Source organism: Mesoplodon mirus, assembly GCF_964341445.2.
Source record: "Mesoplodon mirus genome assembly, chromosome: 1".
Taxonomy (NCBI): Eukaryota; Metazoa; Chordata; class Mammalia; order Artiodactyla; family Ziphiidae; genus Mesoplodon; species Mesoplodon mirus.
Window position 1 is genome coordinate 21,463,157 of NC_138976.1, and position 18,588 is coordinate 21,481,744.

General features: G+C 40.1%; 1 protein-coding gene across 5 annotated transcripts in view; it reads left to right on the top strand.

The window, feature by feature from the left end:
• UNC13B (unc-13 homolog B) overlaps window positions 1–18,588 on the top strand; it is a 232,903-nt gene that overhangs the window by 139,637 nt on the left and 74,678 nt on the right. For all 5 annotated transcript variants that reach the window (XM_082613491.1, XM_082613494.1, XM_082613490.1 and 2 more), the window contains one exon: window positions 1,459–1,549. In XM_082613491.1, coding sequence (XP_082469617.1) covers window positions 1,459–1,549 — 91 coding nt within the window. The remainder of the gene's footprint in view (window positions 1–1,458; window positions 1,550–18,588) is intronic.

Genomic DNA, 18,588 nt, shown 5'->3' on the forward strand with positions numbered 1-18,588 from the left:
ATTGGTCAGTGAATTGCTGATAGGTTGGGGCAGAGCAAGGTTTCTCATTCTTAGCACTGTTGACATTTTTAGCCAGATAATGCTTTGTTATGGGAAGCTATTGTATGCATTGTAGGATTTTAGTAGCATCCTGAGCCTCTGCGCACTAGATGCCTGGAGCAACTCTCAGTGTGACAACCAAAAATGTCTCCAGATATTGCCAGATTTCTCCTGAGGGGCAAAACTGTCCCTAGTTGAAAACCACTGGGGTAGATTGATAAGGGCTAGGTGTGACTTAAATTCTCAAATTTCAAGGTCATGGGAAGATCAGAGCAGTGAATGCTGATGATGTGGTAAAAGTTAGAGAATGGTTGATGCCTCTACTCCACCACTTGAAGGTAGAAACGTATTTTCTGTTTGTTTTCCTGATTTTTAGTCATCTCTGGTGGCTCATCTAGTAGACAAGACATCAGGGAGACTGAGTTCTGGACCAGCTTTTTTACTGGATTGACGACCCACTGAAAGATAGCTCTTTGTCGACCTTGGACTTTAAAGATACTGTTGTCTGGGTAGAGTTTTTGGTCGAGCAGCAGAAGGTGCCTGGCCTTCTCTAATGGCTCTGTCCTCCCAGATCCTAGCTGTGCAAGTGACGTCCAGGCCAGTTTCAGAAGTGCCCACAAATGTTTTAAAACAGTTGAACCAGTTAGGTGGCATCAGAGCCTAGCATATATTTTATGTGTCTAGATGGTGGGTCCTTTTTTACTGCCTTGTCAGTAGACCCCAATGAGAGAGAGGAGAAGCATCATCACCAAGAATTAACCACTATTCCACAGTTAAGATGATGATGATTTGTTCTAATACAGGTTAGTGTTTCTGTCTCAAAGCTACTTTGTTATATTTATTGTTCCTTTCGCTGAGGGTGGTCCTGAGGCAGCTCAAGGAACAAGATCACAGCAGGACAAGGGCTCAGCCTTTTTTCTTAGCACTTTGATGTAGTCTAGGAACTGGAAAGCCTTCCAAAATGCTTAGTGGAGCAGGAACAGTTTGCAGGAACAAAATTCTGCCCTAAGGATGCTATGTAGAACCCTCAAGGGAGACTGGTGGTCTTGAGAGGTAGGGGGAGAGGGTTACTCCACACCTCTCTGCATGGTTTCTATGTTAGTCATTGACTTAGGGCCCTTGCCATTGCTTCTGGTATCCTGATCCCTGACTGTCCCAATGAGCTGCCTCATCAGGTGAGTGGAAAAGTGGGAAGAAAGAGAGGGAACAGATGAAAAGTTAAAAGGACTTGTCATTTTAGGAATTTTTTTCACATTGGATATTCAGGACTATGCTGTTTTAGTGGCTTGAATCACTAGATAAGTATAGGCATGAATACAACAAACCTTTTAATTTTAGGTATTTGGCAGTTTTGCCTTGAGCACTGTCATCTTGTGGCCTGGGCTGATTTTTAAGGAACATTCTTTTCTCTGTTACAAGTTTTCCCGAGGAGAGTGCATCTTCGCCATTTACCCAAGCCAGAGCGCACTGGATCCGAGCAGTTACCAAGGTTCGACTCCAGCTGCAGGAGGTAGGAAATCTGTTGTTCTGGTTCTAGTTGGGACAGTTTTTCCTTTGAAATTGGGAGACATATGGTGCTGAAGAAGCAGTCAGTGCTTAGTCATCTTACAGTATGCTTCTGGGAATGCATGACAAGTAAGCTAGAGCCTTAAGAGATGGGCAGGTAGCCATTGGCTTCCCTCTATGCTGATTAATGGAAATCAAGTAGACCTAGTGGGTTAAGAGCCTGAAAGTAAAATTAAATGCTATTTTCAGTACCATTATCACCTGTGAGGCCATTTTATTTTGAGTTTAGGATAGAAGACTATTTCAAGGCCTCTTAGGATTAGTTGTTGTTTCCCTTGGCCAGCCAGTTCAAGTACCACTGGCTGACCTTTACAGGGCCAGAAATTTTACTCAGAAATTTAGTGTTCAGAAGTTTCTACGGGCTCCCCTAATTTAAGGCCCCAAACACCAACACATTAATATCTAAAACAGTGTAAAAAAGTAAAAATAGAAATATTTTTCATTTGCAGCATTGCAAGTTTGAAGTGTCCTTATCTGTGTGTCAGTAGTCACTTTTCAGGCAGAAAGGAGGTTTTTATTTTATTTATTTATTTGTTTATTTATTTATTTATTTTAACATCTTTATTGGAGTATAGTTGCTTTACAATGTTGTGTTAGTGAAAGGAGATTTTTAAATGATGACAGGTGGCTGTCGGTAGTATAATACCTGGCACATACTAAAAATGCAAGCATGCTCACATGTGTAAACACACTTAAAAAGTAATTTATTTTGAAATAATTTCAAACTTAGAAAAAAGTTGCCAAAATAGTAAAGAACTCCCATATCCTCCTCACCAAGATGCCTCCATTGTTGACATTTTACAACATTTTTGCTTCATCGCCCTCCATCCGTTATGATTAATCTTTTTTCTGAACCATTTGAGAGAAGGTTGGAGGCATGATGTTCTCCTGTTTGTATTTTCCAAAAACAAGGCTACTCTCCAGTATAACCACAATATAACTATCCAAATCAAGAAATCAACAATGACAATACTATCATCAAGTTCCCATGCAAATTTTGCCAACTGTCTCAACAATGTCTCTTTTCTGGTCCAGGATACAATCCGGGCTGACATGTTGCATTTAGCAGTCATGTCTCTTAATCTCCCTTAATCTGGAACAGTTCCTCAGTCTTTCGCATCTTCAGCAGATAGTACAGGCCTTTCATTTGGTAACATATTCTTCATTTTGGGTCCATCCAGTGTTTCCTCATGTCCAGACTCAGGCCATACTTTCTTGGCAGGGATTACACAGAAATGATGGTGGACTCATTTTAGTGAACTGCATCAGAAAGTACATGTTGTCAACCTGTCCTACCCCCTGTAATGTTAACTTTAATCATCTAGTTAAGGGACTTCCCTGGCAGTCCAGTGGTTAAGACTGCGTGCTCCCAATGCAGGGGGCACTGATTTGATCCCTGGTCGGGGAACTAAGATCCCGCATGCCACACGGCATAGCCAAAAACAAAATCACCCAGTTATGTTTCTATCAGCCAGGTTTCTCTACTGTTCTGACACCATTTTTCCTTTTGTAATTGGTAAGTGTTTTGTGGTACAATACTCTGAGACCATGCCAGTATCTTGTTCCTCATCAAATCTCCATGTACAGGCTAAGTATCCATGTATGACTCCTGTCTGAATCTACCACCACTAATGGTGGTTGCCAAATGGTAACTTTCTATTTCCATTATCCTTTCTACATTCATTAGTTGGCATACTACATAAGGAAGAGATTTCCTATCAATTTTTTATTTCTAATTTTTCAGAGTAAGGGTCTTATAATTCTTATAATAAAGGAAAGTAAAATAACTTCCACGTAGAAGAAAAGTTCTGAATGAGAAAAACAAGAATATATTGGAGCAGTTTGTTATGACTTTTTAAGAGGCAGTTCAGAGTCTCTCAAAAAGAATAGCTAAAAACAGTTGCCAAAGCTTGGAATCATTTAGAGAAAAGCAGGGTTTATTTAAGAGTAACCAAAAACCATTGCAACTTAATTGAATACCAGAACAACAGTAAATATATTCTTAACACAGGTCATGTAACTGGAAGTTGATTTAGATGTGCCCAAGAGGAGGAAGATAAGCCAGAGTTTAAAGACGGATCTGGTAGCACTTTCAGATAGAGACAGAAGCATACCATTTATACTTAAGATGAGATTTGCTGACAGACTGATTGAGGTTGCGAGACAGTAAGAAGTTAAGTATGGCACCAATAATTTTTTTTTTTCTGAGTAATTGGAAGTTCCACCTATCTGCCCTAAGATAATTTTTGTTAGTTTCTTATTATTATAGAATTTCCTTATGCAGGTATAAGTAAATATGAATGTATTTTCTAATCCCCCCCTTATTTTTAGAACCAAAAGATGGTATACTATACACACTGGGAACATCTTGCTTTTTCACTTGGAGATTCTTCCATATTAGCTCTAAGATAATTGTTTTCTTTTTAAACAGGTGCATAATATTTCACTGTATGAATGTACTGCAAGTATTTAACTAGTCTTCTGTTGATGTTCATTTAGTTGTTTCTGGTCATTTGCTGTAATAAACCATGTTGCAAATGATTATCTTTTATGTATGTCATTTTGCTTGTGTGCAAGTATATCTGAGGGGATATGCATTTATAATTTTAGTAAATACTGCTCGCCATTTATCAGTGGCTTAAAACAACAAAGGTTTATTTTGCTCATGCTGCTTATCATCCTGTATGTTGAAGAGTTCTGCTTCAAGTTATCTTCTCTGCAACCCAGGCTAAGGGATCAGCCTTAGCTGATCCCTAGGACATTGCCAATATTGGTGGTAGAGGGAAAGAAAAAATAACAAATGGGGCCTCCCTGGTGGCGCAGTGGTTGAGAGTCCGCCTGCCGATGCAGGGGATACGGGTTCGTGCCCCGGTCTGGGAGGATCCCATGTGCCGCGGAGCGGCTGGGCCCGTGGGCCATGGCCGCTGGGCCTGCGCGTCCGGAGCCTGTGCTCCGCAACGGGAGAGGCCACAACAGTGAGAGGCCCGCGTACGGAAAAAAAAAAAAAAAAAAAAAAAAAAATAACAAATGAAAGAGAACATAGGAGATTGCATTCTGGCTCTTAAAACTTCTGCCCCAAAGACACAGTATGTCACTTTTGCTCACATTTCCCTGGCTAAAGCAAATTATATAACCATGTCTAACTTCAAGCAAATGGTACAGTATACCTTGAAATAGATAGGGAAGGATATTTGTGAAAAACGTTAATGATTATCCTAAAGGGTATCTGCCTTCCACCAACATATACTATTTTTTTAAACGTCTTTATTGGAGTATAATTGCTTTACAATGTTGTGTTAGTTTCTGCTGTATAACAAGGTGAATCAGTTAGCATTCAAAGTGAATATGTTAGCATTCGGTATTTGTTTTTCTCTTTCTGACTTACTTCACTCTGTTTGACAGACTCTAGATCCATCCAGCTCACTATAAATAACTCAATTTCATTTCTTTTTATGGCTGAGTAATATTCCATTATATATATGTGCCACATCTTATGTATCCATTCATCTGTTGATGGACACTTAGGTTGCTTCCATGTGCTGGCTATTGTAAATAGAGCTGCAGTGAACATTGGGGTGCGTGACTCTTTTTGAATTATGGTTTTCTCAGGGTATATGCCCAGTAGTGGGATTGCTGGGTCGTATGGTAGTTCTATTTTTAGTTTTTTAAGGAACCTCCATACTGTTCTCCATAGTGGCTGTATCAATTTACATTTCCACCAACAGTGCAAGAGGGTTCCCTTTTCTCCATACCCTCTCCAGCATTTACTGTTTGTAGATTTTTTGATGATAGCCATTCTGACTGGTGTGAGGTGATACCTCATTGTAGTTTTAATTTGCATTTTTCTAATGATTAGTGATGTTGAGCATCCTTTCATGTGTTTGTTGGCAATCTGTATATCTTCTTTGGAGAAATGTCTATTTAGGTCTTCTGCCCTTTTTTGGATTGGGTTGTTTGTTTTTTTGATATTGAGCTGCATGAGCTGCTTGTATATTTTGGAGATTAATCCTTTGTCAGTTGCTTCATTTGCAAATATTTTCTCCCATCCTGAGGGTTGTCTTTTTGTCTTGTTCATGGTTTCCTTTCCTGTGCAAAGCTTTTAAGTTTCATTAGGTCCCATTTGTTTATTTTTGTTTTTATTTCCATTTCTCTAGGAGGTGGGTCAAGAAGGATCTTGCTGTGATTTATGTCATAGAGTATTCTGCCTATGTTTTCCTCTAAGAGTTTGATAGTGTCTGGCCTTACAGTTAGGTCTTGAATCCATTTTGAGTTTATTTTTGTGTATGGTGTTAGGAAGTGTTCTAATTTCATTCTTTTACATGTAGCTGTCCAATTTTCTGAGCACCACTTATTGAAGAGGATGTCTTTTCTCCATTCTATACTCTTGCCTCCTTTATCAAAGATAAGGTGGCCATATGTGTGTGGGTTTATCTCTGGACTTTCTATCCTGTTCCATTGATCTATATTTCTGTTTTTGTGCCAGTACCATCACCAACGTATACTCTTACTAGTAACGTCATGAGGGTACTTTTTTCTTCCCGGACGCACCAATAGAGTGACTTGCTAAGGTTTTGGATTTTTGCTAGTCTTCTAGGCAATGGTGTCTCAGTAGAGTTTAAATTTGCATATCTTATTATTGGTAAAGTTAAGCATGTTTCATATAAGTAAAGGCTATTACTTTTCTGTGAACAGTCTATTTATATTCTTTGCCCATTTTTCTATTGAGCTTTTGATTCCTAGGAGCTTTTTACTGTTTTAGGGAAATTAATTCTTGCCTGTGGTGTGAGTTGCTAATATTTTTTTCTCAGTGTACCATTATAATAAAGTTTTTTGACCTTAACAAACCACATTTTCCTAATCCAGAAAATGGGGAGAAAATAGTACCTTTCTCTTAGGATTGTAAATTATCTAGTAGAACTATGATTTAAAAAGAGGAAAGTAAAAAATATATATGTATATACTTCAATTACTGCACAGTGTCTTCATGATATAATAAAACCTTTTGATCTAGCTCAGTGTGACTCACATTGTTGTCCATGGACAAGCCCAGTCCAGGAACTGTTTGGTTCTAGTCTTTGATAAAATAAGTGCTGAAGTTGAAAGGGAGCATTTAGTGGCAATTTGGATTGCCATGACATCAAGCACATGATCACTGGCCTTGTCTCATTGAATGGGTTATAGACCAAAAATATCAGTCCATGACATATTAGTAATAAAAAACCAGATCTTTCGGAAAAGGAATTTGAAAGGCACTGATACAAACCCTGTATGCCTTTCCAGTTTTACTTCTTTCTGCTACTCTGTTTAGTCAACACTTCCAACATGTAAAATTTTTTGTTCAAAGTACTCGCTGTTTCCATGCATGGAATATACTCTTTTTCCTTCTCCACATAGCTAACTTTTCATTCACATCTTTTAAATCCAGTCAGGTGTCAGTTTTTTGGGTAAAGCTTCCAGACTCTGTGCATATGGTAGTCCCTTGCTGTATCCATGGTTTCGCTTTGTGCAGTTTTGGTTACCTGTAGTCAACCCCAGTCCAAAAATAGTAAATGGAAAGTTCCAGAAATAAACAATTCTTTTTTAAAAAAATATTTATTTATTTAGGCTGCACTGGGTCTTAGTTGCGGCACACGGGATCTTAGTTGCGGCATTCGGACTTCTTAGTTGCAGCATGCGGGATCCAGTTCCCTGATCAGGGATCGAACCCGGGTCCCCTGCATTGGGAGCATGGAGTCTTACCCCACTGGACCACCAGGGAAGTCCCCAGAAATAAACAGTTCTTAAGTTTTAAGTTGAATGCAGTTCTGAGTAGTGTGATACAATCTTGTGCTGTCCTACTCCATGTCACCCTGGATGTGAATCATCCCTTTGTCTAGCCCATTAAACACTTATTAGCCATCTCAGTTCTCAGATCGACTGTCACGAGATGGCAGTGCTTATGATCAAGTAACCCTTATTTTACTTAATAATGGCCCCAAAGTGCAAGAGTGATGATGCTGGCAATTCATTTTGGTTTTTTTACCTTTCCTCTTTTTTTTTTTATTAATTTTTTCACTGGAGTATAGCTGACTTACAATGTTGTGTTAGTTTCTGCTGTACAGCAAAGTGAATCAGCCATACATACACATGTATGTATGGCTGATTCTGTATGGAGTCTCTTCTAGACTCCATTCCCGTATAGGTCATTACAGAGCACCGAATAGAGTTCCCTGTGCTATACAGTAGGTTCTTACTAGTTATCTTTTATGTATAGTATTGTGTATATGTCTGGCAATTCATATATATGAAAGAGAAGCTGTAAAGTGCTTCCTTTAAGTGAAATGGTGAAAGTTATTGATTTAATAAGGAAAGAAAAAAATCACATGCTGAAGTTGCTAAGATCTATAGTAAGGATGGATCTTCTATCCATGGAATTGCAAAAAAGGAAAAAGAAATTCATGCTAATTTTGCTGTCATACCTCAAACTGAAAGAGTTACGGCCACAGTGTGTGATAAGTGCTTAGTTAAAATGGAAAAAGCGTTAAGTTTTTACAATAAGGTATTTTTTGAGAGAGATTGAGACCACATTTACATAACTTTTATTACGGTATACAATTGACCCTTGAACAAAACGGGTTTGAACTTCACGGGTCCACTTATATGTGGGTTTTTAAAAATAAACACTACAGTCCTATGCAATCTCTGGTTGGTTGAATCTGCAGATGCAGAACCTTGAATACTGAAGGCCAACTATGGGACCTGAGCATCCTTGGATTTTGGTATTCATGGTGGGTCCTAGATCCAATCCTCTGTGGATACTGAGGGACAACTCCAGTGTTTCAATTGTTCTATCTTATTAATTACTGTTGTTAATCTCTAACTCTGCATAATTTATAAGCTACACTTTATCATATGTATATATATATACAGGCATCCACTGGGGGTCTTGGAACATAGTCCCAGGATAAGGGGAGACTAGTGTACTTTTGCTAAATTGGCATTTAATGGAGTTACTCGTTTACTGTTACATCTTTCCTGTGTACTTGTAAGATCCTTGAATGCCAGGGCTATGGTTTTTATTGCTGGTGTTCTAGAGCCCAATATAGAACCTGGCAGAGTGTTTAGCCAATCTTTTATGGATGCTTAAGACGTCAGAAAAGCTCATTAGCATTTCCACAGAAATCTCCATGTACTTCTTTATCTTCTCTTAATTAATTCTTTAAAAAAAGTTTCCCAAGGCCTAGCACCTAAAGCCAATAACAACAAAATATTAACTATTAACATTAGCTATGTTTTATAATTTATATATACATTATATAAAGTTACTGAGTTTGGACAATACTGTGTGTGGACTTAGAATTTTTCTCACTTAGGCATTGTTTTGTGAGCTTTATTTTGGGTTATTAAATATTTTTTGAAAGCATGATTTAATGATTATTAATAGATTACAATATTCCATCACGTATCGATAGATGTTCCTTAACAATTCCTCTTATTTCTTTACTGTTATAAATAATATGATGAGTATCGTTATGCATAAGTTTCTTTTCATTTCTGATTATTTCTTTACCTTAGCTTTCTCAAAGTAGATTCAAATAAATTGCTGAGTTTAAAAGTATATACCTTGGGCTTCCCTGGTGGCGCAGTGGTTGGGAGTCCGCCTGCCGATGCAGGGGACATGGGTTCGTGCCCCAGTCTGGGAGGATCCCACATGCCGCGGAGCGGCTGGGCCCGTGAGCCATGGCCGCTGGGCCTGCGCGTCCGGAGCCTGTGCTCCGCAACGGGAGAGGCCACAACAGTGAGAGGCCCGTGTACCGCAAAAAAAAAAAAAAAAAAAAAAGTATATACCTTTTATGGATGGACCTAGGGTCTGTCATACAGAGTAAAGTAAGTCAGAAAGAGAAAAACAAATGCCGTATGCTAACACATATTATATGGAATCTTAAAAAAAAAAAAAAAAAGAAGGTTGTGAAGAACCTAGGGGCAGGAATAAATGCACAGACGTAGAGAATGGACCTGAGGACACGGGGAGGGGGAAGGGTAAGCTGGGACGGAGTGAGAGAGTGGCATGGACATATATACACTACCAAATGTAAAATAGATAGCTAGTGGGAAGCAGCCGCATAGCACAGGGAGATCAGCTCAGTGCTTTGTGTCCACCTAGAGGGGTGGGATAGGGAGGATGGGAGGGAGACGCAAGAGGGAGGAGATATGGGGATATATGTATACATATAGCTGATTCACTTTGTTGTAAAGCAGAAATTAACACACCATTGTAAAGCAATTATACTCCAATAAAGATGTTAAAAAAAAAGTATATCCCTTTTAAAGCCTTGTGATAAACTTCGACATGTGTCTTCAGAAAGGTTTTTCCAATTTATACTTTCAATATTTAGATGTCTTGCACCAACACTGAGTATTATCGTTTTAGAAATTTTTTGCCAATTTGGCAGAAGGATGGTATCCCGTTGTTTTAATTTGAATTTCTTTGATTATTTGTGATTTGAATATTGCCCATAAGTTTATAGGTCATTTATACTTCTTTAGCTGATAGTGCATTCAATAGACTTTGAGTAAGTGCCGTATGAACCTAGCTACCCTTATGCCATTCCTGTAAGATTGTCAGCAACTTAAGGGAAGAGGTCATATAGGTCATCTCTGTATATGGACTGGCTGAGTACCTGGCCATATGTCCTTAATGAGTGTCTGACATTGCTAATGCTGTTGAGGTAGTAATGTTGGTAGTGTGGGTGGAATGGATGTGATTCTGTACCTTATTTGGCTTAGCTGCAGAAAAATCTGGGGGAGGAGGTGAGACTTTTTAGCTCTAGAAACAGAGACTGCAGTGGCAGCAGGTGGGTGGGTGTTCCAGGTGGAAGGGACAGTGAAGGAGAAGGCATGGAGGTAGGCCATGAAGAAGCCTTGGCAGAAGCTCTTAGGTTGCTAAAGAAAGCTGACGGAGGAGAGTCAGTAAGAAGAGATGGAACTGAGCAAATAGATTAGAAGTACGTGTTTACTACCAAATGTAAAATAGATAGCTAGTGATGGCCGCTGAGCTTGCGCGTCTGGAGCCTGTGCTCCGCAACGGGAGAGGCCACGACAGTGAGAGGCCCGCGTACCGCAAAAAAAAAAAAAAGATAGCTAGTGGGAAGCAGCTGCATAGCACAGGGAGATCAGCTCAGTGCTTTGTGACCACCTAGAGGGGTGGGATAGGGAGGGTGGGAGGGAGATGCAAGAGGGAGGGGATATGGGGATGTATGTATATATATAGCTGATTCACTTTGTTATACAGCAGAAACTAACACACCATTGTAAAGCAATTATACTCCAATAAAGAAGTTAAAAAAAAAAAAGTACGTGTTTAAATGGAGCCATCCCAGGAGAGCCAAGACTGAAGCCAGTTAGCTTGAGATGGATCAGCATTTTCTCAAGAAAGATCACTAAGATAGAACGAATCGGCTGTCTCGTGCAAGTTCTGTTCTTACTTGTGACTCTCTCCCAGGCAAAGAGATGTCCATCTTGTGCTATTATTGAAGGCCTAAAAAATGGATTCCCCTTGGGAAAATAAGGGAGGGCCCTTGAGGACCCCATGTCTTAGGCTTAGTTGCACAAGGAAAGCACTGTTTTTATAATTTTTTTTTTTTTTTTTTTTTTTTTTTTGCGGTACGCGGGCCTATCACTGTTGTGGCCTCTCCCGTTGCGGAGCACAGGCTCCAGAAGCGCAGGCTCAGTGGCCATGGCTCACGGGCCCAGCCGCTCCGCGGCATGTGGGATCTCCCCGGACCGGGGCACGGACCCGCGTCCCCTGCATCGGCAGGCTGACTCTCAACCACTGCGCCACCAGGGAAGCCCTCTTTCTATAATTTTAAACTCCAGGATTTTACTCTGATCATGGCTGCCTGTCTTAACTTCTACTACCTCAGCTCATTGCCCTTGTGGAGTCCACAGTTATCCCTCCTTTTTCTTACGGTCTCTCAGCCTTCTCCCTAACCATTGCTACTGTAACACTTAAAAAAAAAAACACTAAAGAATGATTTGAATAAGTAAGAAATGTAAAAATATAAAATTATATAAAAAAGATATGTATAATGCAAAGTTTCCCTCCTACTTCAGACTCCAGGCCTCTAGTCCCCACCTCCCCCATCTCATTGTTACCTGTGTCTTATGAGTCAGTCCAGAGGTAAACTGTGCATTTATAAGCATGTGTGTGTGCCCATGCCTGCGTGTGTATATTATACACATTGTCCTTCACCTTTTATTCATTTACTGCTACATCTTGTAGATTTTTCCTTATTACTAATAGAGCTACTGCGTTTTTTTAATAGCTGCATAGTACTTCCTTCTGTAGATGTATTATAATTTTTACACTCTGTTCTCTATTGATGGATCTTTAAGTTGTTTCTAATATTTTGCTACTACCACAGTGTCACAGTACAAATCCTGTAGTAAGCCCCAATACTTTCAGACCCCTCTTAACCACAGTTTTTAACACCCCACTTCAAACTTTATGGTAAGCCCTACCTACGAAAAGGCACTACTACTGTTTCACAAACCAGACAGACCTCTCTTGGACAAGAGACCTCTGGGCCCCTTCTGTCCTTTGGCAAACCTTGGAGTCCTTACCTGATATCTGAGACCAGAACAGATACGTTTTCTACTGGCTGAAACATGGCAGTTTGCTAAAATCCTTTTGTATGAAGACTACGCCTTTTTTTAATGCCCCATGTATTTCTGGGTCAGGAGTGAGGCTTGGTTTTCTCTGGCTCTCTCTGCCACTTTGAGGCCATTACTAAATCCTTGCATAAGCTGTTCTCACACCCACCTTCCTTGTTGAAATGAGATCCCAACTTTTGCATAACTCCCTGTTCACTCATTGAAAACTTTAGTATGTACATCACAGTTTTCCTTCTAATCTCAATTACTTTCCATAGTCCTTGTGGTTATCATCATCATCATCACAGTAATCACATTATTTTTTAAATTATTATTTATTTATTTTATTTTTGGCTGCGTTGGGTCTTCATTGCTGCGTGCGGGCTTTCTCTAGTTGCGGCGAGCGGGGGCTACTCTTCCTTGTGGTGCGTGGGCTTCTCATTGCAGTGGCTTCTCCTGTTGCGGAGCACAGGCTCTAGGCATGCAGGCTTCAGTAGTTGTGGCATGGGGGCTCGGTAGTTGTGGCTCACGGGCTCTAGAGAGCAGGCTCAGTAGTTGTGGCACACGGGCTTAGTTGCTCTGCGGCATGTGAGATCTTCCCGGACCAGGGCTTGAACCAGTGTCCCCTGCATTGGCAGGCATATTCTTAACCACTGCGCCACTAGGGAAGCCCAGTAATCACATTATTGAATACTATTATTGTCAGTGCTTTACATGTATTACCCAACTGAATTCCTACAATAATTCTATGAATTAGGCTTATGTTATTAGGCCCATTTTATAGATTAAGAAACTGAGGTTTAGAAAGATAGAAACTTGTCCAGGGTCACCTAGCTGGCAAGAGTCAGAACCAGATTCAAATCTAGACCTATTTAACTGCAGAGCCTATGTTCTTAACACTACTATCTACCACCATAATCTTAGAACCCTGTTTTTCAAAGTGTGTTTCTCAGGACTCCAGTTTCTAGCAATGTTAATAGATTCTTTATCATGTGATAAAGAGTTTCATGGTGAAAGAAATTTGGAAAACATTGAGTTCCAGTAGAGTGCAACACCAACAGATTGCTTTATCAAAGGACTTCTCAGAAACTTAAAAATATTTAGGCTTCTTTTGTTTCTTCAAGAGGGAATAAAAAATGCACAGCATTAAACTTTTTTGACTATGAAACTCTGTTTTGGAAAAGCATCCTGTAGGAATCATTTTCCAAGGAATGCACTTTAGGAAAGTCTGTCTCAGATTATTTCATTGTCAATTCATTAAAACTATGTTTGTGAAGGTCAGTCAGTGAGCTCATCGCTACCTAATCCTGTGGTTGTTTTTAAGTCTTTATCGTATTGGACCTTGCTGCAATATTTGACACTCCTGCACACTCCTTGTTTTAACATCTAAGAAACCATCCCCAATGCTCATCTTCTCTGATGTCTATTTAATTTCCCTTTTCTAAATTCTCTCTTTGCTTGCTTCTTAAATGTCTGTGGGGAAATTGACAATATCACCTGAGCCTCTGAAGCAAAAAGAAGTTGTTTGTTTTTATAGGGTGTGGGAGAAGCTTGCCCAGTTGGTTAGTAATAAAAGCATGCTCTTGAGCTGCCAGTTCTTGCTATAGCCTGATAGTCTCAGCCCCTCCTTTTCTGTTCTTCTAATGTACAAATCTAGCTCAGTCTTTGGAACTTAACTGTTTTGGTAAAAACTAAAATCTTAGGCAGAAAGAAGTTCCAGAGATGAAGCTGAGTGGGCAGTAATGATATCCTTAAGAAATTAAGATTTAAGTATTCTTTTACACATGAAGAAAAACCCTCTACCTTTCCTACCCCCATCGGCACTGAACAGAGCAGAAATACCCAGAAAGGATTCAAATGATCCTTCTGCTCATGAACTCCATTTCTGTTAGGCAACAGGCCAGAGCAGGGATGAAAGCTGAGATTGGCTTAGTTCTCTTTCTCTAAAGCCACCAGCTGGATGGAATGTTCCCTCTCCTCTATTCCAAAGGCTCTCTACAAAGGAAAGGAAAACACCAGGGTGCCTGGCTTCTGGTTCTGAATTATCTCCTTTCTTCCCCTGCCTTTTAAATTCCCTATGCCACCAAAACCCTGATTTTACCTTTTTTACCTTTTATGGGCTGAGTTGTCCCCCGCTCCCTGCCTCCTATGTTAAAAGTCGTAACACCCAGTATCTTAGAATGTGATTGTATTTAGAGATAGGGCCTTTAAAGAGGTAATTATGATACATTGAGGTAATTTGGATGAAAAATCCAAATTACATACTGAAATCTGACTGGTGTCCTTGTAAGAAGAGATTAGGACATACACATACACAGAAGAAAGGTCACGTGAAGACACAGAGAGAAGATGGCCACCTATATAAGCCAAGGAGAGAGGCCTTAGAAGAAACCAACCTTGCTAACACCTTGGTCTTGAACTTCTAGCCAACAGAATTGTAAGAATAAATTTCTGTTCCTTAAACCACCAGTCTTCAGTATTATGTTATGGCAGCCCTAGCAAATGAATACTTTACAAGGCAGAAGGGAGAAGAAGATGGCACAGAAGCTTCAGTGTTTCCCACGTGTGAGTCTTTATTTCCCGAGGTCTAGTTGGTGGGAAAAATGTGTTCTCTAGGCTGGTATATGCAGACCCATTCATGATGCCCAGTGTCTTTTGTATTCATTTACTCTTAGCCCTATTACTAATAAAATTTAGGGCTCAACTAGAAATAGAAAGAGCTGGGTTCTTGCAGTAGCTTAGTCTCAAAATCTGAGAGAACTTGAATAAAGCACTTCCTATTTCTTAGTCTCCTTAGCTATAAAATTAGGGATAATGACTTCCCCTCTCACAGAGTTTTGGTGAGATCATAGAAAAATGCATTTTTGAGGGCAAAGCTCTATAAACAATTGCTTAAGTCACCAGTGGGCCTCTTATTACAGAAGTGTTGGTTTTCAGGGCTTTCTCATGACCTTCTTAGCCTAGGCCTTAGCGACCTGCCAAAGGTGTTTCTGATCACAGCTGGAGCCTTTGCTGCTGAGTGGCAACCCAGTGAAACTGCTTCTGATGGTTAAAGTGGCAAGGAGCCAGTGCCATAGGATTTCAGGCTTTTACAGGGATCTAGACTACCAGATGGCATGGGGGTTCCTGGGAAAACTTGCCATGTGGATCACTCAGATGAGGCTATCTATGTACTGGTGCTTCTCTGGGACCTGCGAGGAAAATGTCAGTGGAGTGCCTTGCCTGAGGAGTCTAGGGGAGCAGGCCAAAGGCTACCCTGGGCACTGTAGGAACATTTTGCAAGAGCTGCTTTTGTGTACTTGTCAGGAGAAATGCTTAACATTTCTCAGGTTCCCCACCCCCTCTGAAATATTCTGAACACATTTATGGCCTGGATCTGGGTATTTATCAGTTATTGGTCTTCTATAAACCTTAGATCTCGTTCTAGGCTGTGACTGAACTTTGTGAATTATAAGACATCACATCTGGGACTGGAATTTGGGGCAGCTTGTTTGAAGGGGTGGAGTTTGGCTCCGGTTTCTGAGGAGCAGATCAGCACATTTCTGAGAAATGCCGTGATATCATTAACCTACCTAGAGTCCGAGGAGGGTGTCAGATACCAGCAGCAGGCCTCAGCTCCAGCTGGCGGTATTTTCTGGACATAGTGTCAATAAAGGGAGGTACTTTGTAAACTCTTATGGAATAAGTCTGATTGATACCGCTGTACAAAATTACTTGCTTCCAAATAACAAGTAAAGCAGCCCTTCTTGATTTCTCCTGTTTTCTCTGACTCTGCTGCTTATGTGACCACACAGTCATTGGGAACATTTGATCCTGGCTGTGAAGGAATTCTTGCTCTGTAAGAGAAAATTCTTTTGCCAAAGTTATCCAAAAGGAAGCAGCTAATATAATTATTCCATTTTAAATCAAGCCAGCTAATAAGTGGGTACCACTGGGTGCTGTTGGGCCATTTGCAAGACATTTTCTTATCATTTGTGAGCTTGTAGGCCAGAGAGTAGATAGAAGTAATTACCAGTTAAATATTTAAACACTTTTTTTCATCAGATACTTTTCTTCAGTCTTTATGCTCATTTTTCTCTGCAGCATTCCACAATGTTTTTGAAACTCCCTACTTGTAGCTTCCTATTTTCTTGGGTTCTTCCAGTTCTTCCTTCCTCTCTTACCTTGCCTGTCTCCTTTCCTGTCTGTCTCTGTCTCTTCTTTCTACAGAAGGCATCTCTTTGAACCTCAAATCTGCATTTCCTCAGCCTCTAATCCAGAGTCATTAATTGACGTACATTAATTGAACTACCGTATGGCCGGTACTATGCCTGATCCTGGCCTCTGTGCTAGGCAGCCAGTAGACTTCCAACTAGCCTTTCTAAGTAGATGATTCCCAAATATATACTTCTGACCCTCCCTTTTTTCCTTAGGTTCTACCCTTCATATCTAGTTATCTACTAGTTATTGTCACCATAATTTCCCAATGTTTGAAACTTCCTTCCTGGGCCTATTCCTCTTCCTTTGTTCTCTGTTTGTATGAAAGTCACCATCATTCTGCCAGTCACCCACTCAAAATGATGGCGTCATTCTTCCTTCTCTCTTGCCTCCCACATTAGATGGTTTGCCAGATCTTGCTCTTTTTCTCTCTGTGATTTCTTTTATCAGTCTCCTCTTTGTTCCTCTCTGCATTCAGGTCCTCTTTACTGCTTAGACTATAGCGTATTAGTCTTCCAATGGTTTCCTTGCGTTTATTTATTTTTCTTGGAATCCATTGTGTATACCACCATCAGATTTACCTTCCTGAAACAGAGTACTAGTCATGGCTACCACTTATGCTCAGGGTTCAACTTAGATGTCACATACTTGGAAGCCTTCCGGAAAGTCCCCAGGTAGAGTTAGATACTCATTTTTCTATCTTTCTATAGCATTTCATATACAGTCAATTTTAGTGTTTATCACACTGTCCTGGAATTGTGTAAGCATTTGCCCTCAAGATTATGTATTTCTTAAAAGAGTATCTACTACATGATTCCTTTTATATTAAGTTCAGAAACAGGCAAAAGTAATCTGTGGTGTCAGACTTCAGGATAGTGATTATTTTGGGGCGAGGGGGTTGGTAGTAACTAGATATAAGTGCAGTGGGGCTTCTGGAATTCTGATGATGTTCTGTCCTTGATCTGAATTCTGTTTACGTTAATGTACTTTTTTTTTTTTTTTTAAGAAGGATATTAATTTATTTATTTTTGCTGTCTTGGGTCTTCGTTTCTGTGCAAGGGCTTTCTCTAGTTGTGGCAAGCGGGGGCCACTCTTCATCGCGGTGCGCGGGCGTCTCACTATCGCAGCCTCTCTTGTTGCGGAGCACAGGCTCAAGACACACAGGCTCAGTAGTTGTGGCTCATGGGCCTAGTTGCTCCGCAGCATGTGGAATCCTCCCAGACCAGGGCTCAAACCCGTGTCCCCTGCATTAGCAGGCAGATTCTCAACCACTGCACCACCAGGGAAGCCCACGTTAATGTACTTTTGATTTGTGTACTTTTCTGTATGTATGTTATAATTCAATAAATAACTTAAATAAAAGCTAGATGAAAAGAGCATGGAAATACAGAATAGGGACTGTGCCTACTTAACTTTATATCCCTGATGCCTGGCATCCAGCAAGTCTTAACAGATATGTGAGTGAGTGAATAAGTGAATGAATGAATGAATGAAAGGTTTTCCCCCCTCAAAAAACATTAATTTTTCTTTACACTGGTAGTTAAATTATAGTTTCAACTTTTTAGCTTGGCATTCATGACCAACCATGATTTTCTAACCTACTTTTCTAACCTTTGTTAACCCAGAGGCCACATTATACAGTTGAAAGAAGTTGAGCCTTGGAATCAGAAAGAGCCTGAATTTGAAATATGGCTCCACCACTTACTAGCTGTGTAACCTTAGGTTTAGGCAGGTTACTGAGTATCTTAGAAACTTAGTTTTCTCATCTCTGAATTGGATATTATTTGCCTCAGTGGATAGATACGGATTAAATAAGATAACACATATAGAGCAAGACCTGGCATGTTGTTAACATTCAGTATATGTTAGTTTCCGTTCCTTTCCAGCATCACACCTTCCTTTTTGTCCTTTTCATATCTTTGCTCATCCTATATCGTCTGCCTTTTCTTCTCTTCCGTTTCCACATATCCAAATATTATTCATCCTTCAGGATCAAGCTCAGCTATCACCTCTTTCACAGAGCGTTCCCTGATTCTCTTCCAAACCAACACCTTGAATGATGCAAATATTTTCTCTTACAAATTCTCATACATTTCACCTGGGTCTCTTATGATACATATTAGTCACTCATGCTAACCTTTAGGAATTGCAAAG